Raw genomic sequence first — 8018 nt, forward strand, 5'->3', positions numbered from 1 at the left:
GAATAAAAAATCTAAATTAAGTTAGCCTAGATTGAGAGTTTAATTAGGTACATTTGGATAGTTTTATGTTTGGGTATGGTAGGCTTAGTGAAGGAAAAGGTCAGAATAGAGGTCAGCGATAATCGAATTCACGTTTCTTTCTAAAATACAACCTATACAAAATCTAATTACAAGGTATCTTTTAAACATTAATTTGAGCTAGAATGATTCCAAAAACTTAATACTCTTCCATCCTAATTGAAATAAAAGCTAGTAAGGTCTCACAAAAGAGAAACAAGATTGAAAACACAACAAATTAAAAGCAATGAAAAAAAGAACACAATAATATATAAGGTATCTTGGATATCTCCCTCTCAATAAATATTTATTTTATTATTGGATTTAACAATACAAGAATAAAATAACCCTTATCATCTTGAGAACAAACTCCCAAGTCTCAAGGCAAATATCTCCCAAACAATGAAGATCACTTACAATACTAATGCAAAGTAAAGAAACTCTCCTAGCCCCTCTCTATGTATTAGCCTTTACTCACTTTGTTGTGTGTTATTCTATGAATTTATAAGCCCTTTACAGAGAGGACATACAACATTCTACTACACAATAACTTACCAATAATGTCGTAATAAAACAGCAATAATGCACGCTTAAAGTCATGCAAAACGCACAAAAACTACCCATTGGGCACCCTAGACTGCTGCTCGAACGAGCTACCCATGTGCTCGAAAGAACAACATGATCAGAGACCTACTATTTGCTGCACAGTAGGCTGCTCAAACGAGCATTGTTTTTGCTCGAATGAGCAACTGGTTGAACACCCCTTTGCTTGTTGTTTTCTTGTTACCTTATTTGAGCAACCTTCACACCATGTCTTTTAAGGCAAGGTCTAGCATCCTCACTGAAGTCTCTTCATGCCTTGATCAAAGCCTCTCTTGCTTTGTTCAATGCATCTTATATGCTTCACATCGATCACCTTAGTCCTTATGCACTAACCCAAACCTCAACACACCACAATTCGACACATTCATATATCCTCCTTTTCCAAAGTACAAGACAAGATATGTTCGATTATTTGATAAAATCATCTTCATCATTAACAGTTTTGGTACTTGCTTCAACACCTATAAATTTACCTAAATTGTATTTTTGCATGAGTTATGACCCACCACCTTTACTCTTTATATAATCTCTCTTATTTCTAAATTCTTACTATCTTAACCCACCATACTTAATCTTTTTAATCTTCATGTGATTTTATAATAGAACAAATTCATTAGAATAAAGGAGTATGCTCCTAAAAGAGAAGGGATATTTATCATCATTATACCCAATATTTCGGTCGAGAGCAGTAGGGTCTGGATAAGGAAAGGTGACGGACAATCCATACCCATACAGCCATACTCCTTTCACAAGAAGAATTAGAGATTTAGAGGCAAACAATTGATTTTACCCCAAACAAACAAAATCTTACATAAGAAGATATGAGTGGCAACATTATCTCAAGAGAACACCTGCTGACAGAAAAATTCTTTTATCATTTGTATATTTTTTTCCACCTTCAAATAAAATTTATACATTCTATTTTTTTTAACTCCAACAAGGTAGTAAAGGAGAAAAGCCACGGACGCATGATTGCAGTAAAAAGTTCCAGCAGTCCATATCAGTCCATATTAGTTCATATTGTGCTGTGATCACAATTTACAAACAATCACTGATTAAATTGTAATTTCTCCTTCTGTCTTCCTGGAAAGGTCCTACCTAGTTCTCATTCATTACCATCAGTGATCAGTTCCTTTTTCTCTCTCTTTATTTCTTCGTCGCTCTTTCTCTCTCCTCTAGCCTCTAGATCCGTGAATTTACAGAAACTCGAAGATGTCATCACGTAGAAGAACACTCTTGAAGGTTATAATTCTCGGCGATAGCGGGTTCGTACGTTCTGCTTCACGCTTTTAATGATTGTATGATTGGCTATTCATTGTGCTTTTGAGTTTTGACTTTGATTTGTGTTTGACTTGCTGGTTTTCGTTTAATTTTTGGCTTATTTGTCGTTATTTATTGCTAAGTTTGATGTTTTCTACTGAATTTTGATTTAAAATTAGGTTAGCAACTATGCACCTGAGCGTAACTTCACTGAATTTTTTTGGCAGTGGTTGACAATTGAATTAAAATCTCTTTTATGATTTAGTTGAAATAAAGAGATGAATTGATTGTTCTTAGTTGTAATTGGATGACTTAGAAAAGTTTTGTGCTTATCCTGTTTTATGATTTTAGTTTTTGAGTTTGGACTGGAAAAAACTCTTGTAATTATTTTTTTTAATGCTTTGTACAATTGAGGCTTTTTGGACGTGATTTTTTTGGGTAAATTGCATATAATTGACCAAAGTTAGGTTGGCTACTGTCTTGGATAATAATTTGTGCAAATACGTTATACTGTGTATTGCCTTGGACATTATTGTTTCGCATTCAGCTATCCTTGTAATCTCTTACATTAGCGAACTGTATTAGCAATTTAGTATCTCAACAGAATTCCTGACTATTAGAGTTCTTAAGCTGAAATAGAGTTTCATATTTACAACTGGTTTGTTCAAGAGTGGTGTGCATTGCCTGCTTTTTACATGTATGAAACCGTTGCTTGGGATTTTCGTCCACTAAGAAAACTTTCATGCATCTTCAATTGATGATTGCTCTCGGTAGTCATTAATGAAAACGGGTGTGCGCTGCTAAATGTTAAAATAAATTTGAGAAACAAGTTTAAAGGTTGTTCTATTAGGGAAGAGCTTTCTTGAAATTCTGATGAAAGAAATACTGACATGGTGAGTTGCATGGAATATTGAAGACAGAATTGTTTTGCATGTATTTTATATTTTGGCCCGTAACACTTTTACAAGCCTAGATATGTCATAACAAAGGAGCTCGCATAAATTATTGGATGCTTGATTTTGGTGACTATTGGTGCGACATTATGGGGGCATAAGTTTTTAAAGATCTTCATATTTATAGGTGCCGAGAAGAGTTTATGTGAACATGTCTCTTTGGTCCTGACTTTTTGAATGAAGACAGAATTGGAGAACGATTATTCAATTGAAAGTCATTTGAATTATTTTAATATGAGCGGCATAAGTTTTTAATGTGTATTGACTACTCTCTTGCAAATACTCATTTATCTAGCTATGTATTTGCAGAGTTGGGAAGACATCTTTGATGAATCAGTATCCTTATTTTACCTGCTCGTGGAGAAAAGAAGAAATTGGCTTCTACCTTGTTTAGAGAGGAAGTCAATTTTTTTAGATGTTTGTGCTAATTGTATAGTTGTTCACCTTTAACTTACTTGATTAGATATGTGAATAAGAAGTTCAGCAATCAATACAAGGCCACTATTGGTGCTGATTTTTTGACCAAGGAAGTGCAGTTTGATGATCGACTTTTCACTTTACAGGTCAGTACACGAAATTATGCTTCTATTCAACGGTAATTGGATATGATCATTCTTGCTTATTTTGGATCCTTCCAATACCAATGTATCTTGTACTGATGCCCTAATATATTAACATTCTTAATGGTGGCCTCTTTTAAGTGATCCTCTTTAGGGATTACTACTAAATTTGTATTACTCTTTTTTCTTGCTTCTTGTGATTCACTTATCTAAGGACAATTACATTTAAATAATCCAACTGAAGTTATCTCTATTTGGAATTTATCAGGAAGGATCAAATCATAGGAACCTATGATTCCACATATAAATTCAAATATACTATATAATATTTGTTGCCGAGAGCCTGAGACATAGTTGTGCATTTCAAAAGTTTGAAAGTCTGACATAAAGTATCTTTAACGTCATTTTTAAGGAATGAAACAAAAAAACATTCAACTATTAATTTTAAAACTCCATATCAATAAAGAAATTTATTTTTTTTAAATTGTAATTATGGTTCAAATAAATGTGTGTATGTGAAAAAAAAAATAGTGAGATGGCAAATAAGAAAATTTCTTATAAGCAAACTAATTTTACTAGATTGGATCGTAGAATCGGGTTCTGACCACTCAAAGTTGTTTACAATTGGGATCATAAGATCCTACCAATATCACGATCCTATCTAAGACTCGGATTGCTCGATTATTTTTGGATCCTATAATCATAAGATCGTAGATTGGAATTTGAGATTTTAGTAACAATGAATGCAACGTAAGGGAGTATTTCTGCTCTCTCCTCTGTTGTATACTTGTATGTGATTTCTTGATTTAGGCAGGTTGGATGGAAATTATGATGTTTTGGTCCATTTTGAAGAAGGAGAACAAACGACATGTGTGGTGCATTTGTATTCCCTGGTTACCATCTTTGTTGAATGACTATGTACATTGTAAAGATATAGATTAGAGCTTTGGTATCTTCTTCAATTGCTTATGGCTTTAAAAGTTGTTGATTAAAGTATTCATGCGGATCCATGGCATGCTGGATGAATGAATTTATTCCAGAGTGTAAGTGTTGACTTGGTGAGAAAACTGGACGTATGAACTGAATGTGGCATACCAGGGTTGAATAAGAGCAACGAGCTGTAAGAAGAACTGAGATTTCCTCCTTTTCTTTATCTTTTCCTTCGATTCACCTTGTATGTACAGAGTAAACAAAGTTGAGTGTTAGTGTTCAATGATGGAACTAGAAAGAAAGGAAAAAAGCATTTTGTGTTAGGCAAAAAAATTTCAACTTGTGCTTTTTGATAAGACTTTAGTTAACTACACAATCTTACAACACTGGCCCCATTAAAGGTTCAACAATCTTTTTTGGTATTGTTCAAAAATGTTTTATTTTTTTCAAGAATAAGGTGTTCAGATTTCGTTTTTAGATAGAGATTAGTAATTAGTATACATCTAGAGTTAGGCTCACCTTATTCGCTAGTACTAACAACAAAGAAATAGAGAACAACTTGAATGGAAAGTGGTTAAAAAATAGAGAACAATCTTGCATGAAAAGTGGTTAAGTCTTTGAAATTCAACTAGAGTGTAATGATTAAAGTAGACAAATGGGTTTGGTTTACAAGGACCAAGGTGCCGTAATGAGATAATGTCCAAGAGCCTAGTCCCAAGACGCCAAGCGAAGTTGCTATCCTTTGGATGTGAGGCGCCTCAAAACCCAAAAAAATAAATTTAAAACTCAAAAAATTGGAAAACCTTAAAAATACCTAGTATAAAAACAATAGAAGAGAACTAAAGAATAAGAAGAGAAGAGAAAACATACATGGTAGATATCCAAATCAATTGAGTTTCTTTTGAAGCTGTAAACAAAAGGCGTTCTAAGGCGCTTCCCTTGTTCACCTAGTCCTATGAAGGTGCCTTTCCCATTACCTGCCTAAGATGCTAGCCTTAGGCACGCTTTTTAAAATTAAGCGGACGGGATGCCAGGTTTTAGTAATTAAAGGTTGCTTTGCCCTTTTGTCACAGCTAGTACTCACAGATGGATCTAGTTGGCTAGTGGCCTTGTGATTTCAAGATGAATGTAATATATCCTTTCTGCTTCGAGAGTCAGGACTCAGGACTCGTACATAACTGAAGATATTTTGCAATTTTTCTTTTACTTGTTTGTTGCAGTACTTTCATGTTGATGTTAGACTATCTTTTAGAAATTCGTCTCTGTTTTGTTAAGTCTGTGCTCAGCTATTTTGTCATGCCAGATATGGGATACGGCTGGACAGGAAAGATTTCAGAGTCTAGGTGTTGCTTTCTATCGAGGTGCAGATTGTTGTGTTCTTGTATATGATGTCAACTCTATGAAGTCATTTGACAATCTCAACAACTGGAGGGAAGAATTTCTCATACAGGTGAGTTCTTCCTATAGCGGCCCACCCCCTCTTCTATCTCAAAATAATGATGTTCTAGATACTTATTAAAACTTAGAGTCAAATGAAGGACTAAGGATGTACTTTGCTTCTTTGATTTACTTCTAATCTCACTTCAACTTTTCTGCTGTCCGTCACTTGGAGATTCATTGAGCGCCCTTTGCATAGTCATCTTTTTTTATGGAGGATTTAGCTTTGGAATTTAATGCATGTTGATGTATCTTGATTGTGTAGATCTTTCCTGAAAGTTATTTATTAAGATCTTTACACTACCCTGTTAGTTAAATTTTAGGCCCTTGATGTTTGATTGCAAAACTTTCTGACCTTGTCATTTTAATCTCTGTATATTACGACTTATAGCTATAGGCGAGTGAGAGGAGTGTTTTCTCTTGATTTTTCTCCTTTGTTACCATAATTTTTCCTACTTGTTTCATTTGGAAGGCATAAGGAGCATACTTTGGATGATGAGTAGTCGTCTCTCTGTTAAGCATATGCCTGACAAGCTCAAACTTATCTTTCATGTTTTTACGTTGCAGGCTAGTCCTTCCGATCCAGAAAACTTCCCCTTTGTTGTCATTGGAAATAAGATTGATGTTGATGGTGGAAACAATAGAGTGGTAAGTTTTTGGATATAGTCTCTCATATGCGATGTGATTGTTATTTATTTGTTCCTATTAGTTGAACATACTGAGCTTGATAACAAATTTCTATTGGATGATAACCACAGGTTCCTGAGAAAAAGGCACGGGCATGGTGCGCATCTAAGGGGAATATTCCTTACTTTGAGACTTCAGCAAAGGAGGGATTGAATGTTGAAGAAGCTTTCCAGTGCATAGCAAAAAATGCCTTAAAGAGTGGTGAAGAAGAAGAAATGTAAGTTAATCTTAACCTTATTATAGTAATGAAACGCTGAAGCTTGTAGATTTATAGATAAGGTTTGGGGTGGATTTATTGATAAGGTTTGGGGGGATCTGAGAGCATTGCTTGTAAACCTTATCCTGTTTTTGTTTGCTGTAGTCTGAAGGGGTAATAAGAGAACTTTGTGCGTTTCTATTTTCAGCTATTGATGGAACCTTCCGGCTGAGAGAACTTTCCTTTCTTCTCTAGTCAGACTAATGCATTATATTCCAACAATAAAGCATACTGATTAGAAGGAAAATCTTCATCCTACATGTATCACTTACAGTCTGTAGTGTGTAGGACAATTTAGATTTCACAATGATGCAAGCTCTTGTAGATGCTGGTGCTCAGAAATATATTTACCTCAAACACGTGTGTTGGACAGACCCTTAGACACTTCAATTTGGTTCAAAATTTTGGGATTTATCGTAAACTAGTCAAGTCATGCACTTGGATATTTTTCGTGCTGGGCATACGAGTCCGAGTAACATTTATAAACTAGCACCTCTTGTTAAAATACTTCTACCATGTCTGAATCGAAACCGTTAATCCACCTCATAAGTTGTGTTTATAATTTGATCTGGTTTTCTTCCACCTGCCCAAGTTGATTTATCTTCCACTGAAAGAACCATATTGTATGATATTAGTCTGTTTTATATTATGTGGTTATGTCATCATCTGCAAGTTTCAATTGCTGTCAAGCATTTAGGACTAGGCCCTGTATGGCTTTTGCTAGTCGATCATATGATTAGTAATTTAGTATTCTACCCTAAGATTATTGTTTACTTTTCAAGTCTTCAATATCTTCAAATCTTGTGCTCTCGTTATCTTTAATGGTGTTTGCTGACATGTTTTCCTTCTGCATATGCGTTCATTGCCTCTGGAAGATACTTACCGGACACAATCGATGTTGCAAACAACAACCAGCCGAGGCCAAGTGGATGTGATTGTTAAGAAAAAGAGTTGTATTCGATTTTTAGGAGCTGCGCAACAAGTTTTTTTCAACTGGTATATTGTCGTTTTTGTGAATTTCAGTTCGAGATTTTCTTCATTCATACTGAATCGAGTAGTTTTGTATCTTACAATTGTTCATATTCTGGACATAATTTTACAAACATCTTGAATTTCCAGATGTGAATATGTGATTCTCTTGTAATTTTCAGTTTAAATAAAGGAACAACTTGCAAGTGTAAAAGGTTTTTATCTCCTATTCTCCGTATCTACACGTCCTGGGAAAATCTATTACACCTTGGAAATTATTTAATAAATTTTTTCTTTCATTCATTA

The 8018-nt window shown here is 34.5% G+C and overlaps 1 protein-coding gene across 1 annotated transcript; it reads left to right on the forward strand.

The window, feature by feature from the left end:
• The first annotated feature begins 1705 nt into the window (after positions 1-1705).
• LOC130806494 (ras-related protein Rab7-like) lies at positions 1706-8018 on the forward strand. The gene is made up of 7 exons (XM_057671605.1): positions 1706-1925; positions 3183-3209; positions 3337-3436; positions 5667-5813; positions 6368-6448; positions 6559-6704; positions 7619-8018. The coding sequence occupies exons 1-7, from the start codon at positions 1873-1875 to the stop codon at positions 7683-7685; spliced, it is 621 nt and encodes a 206-aa protein (XP_057527588.1). The 5' UTR covers positions 1706-1872; the 3' UTR covers positions 7686-8018.

This window comes from Amaranthus tricolor, chromosome 2 (assembly GCF_026212465.1).
Source record: "Amaranthus tricolor cultivar Red isolate AtriRed21 chromosome 2, ASM2621246v1, whole genome shotgun sequence".
In the NCBI taxonomy this organism is placed as follows: Eukaryota; Viridiplantae; Streptophyta; class Magnoliopsida; order Caryophyllales; family Amaranthaceae; genus Amaranthus; species Amaranthus tricolor.

What these genes read in the sequence shown, in the direction of transcription:
- LOC130806494 (XM_057671605.1), top strand. Translation starts at nt 1,873, where the DNA reads ATGTCATCACGTAGAAGAACACTCTTGAAGGTTATAATTCTCGGCGAT. An exon ending in ATAATTCTCGGCGATAGCGG is followed by an intron (nt 1,926 to 3,182) that starts GTTCGTACGTTC and finishes ATGTATTTGCAG; the next exon opens with AGTTGGGAAGACATCTTTGA. An exon ending in ATCGACTTTTCACTTTACAG is followed by an intron (nt 3,437 to 5,666) that starts GTCAGTACACGA and finishes TTGTCATGCCAG; the next exon opens with ATATGGGATACGGCTGGACA.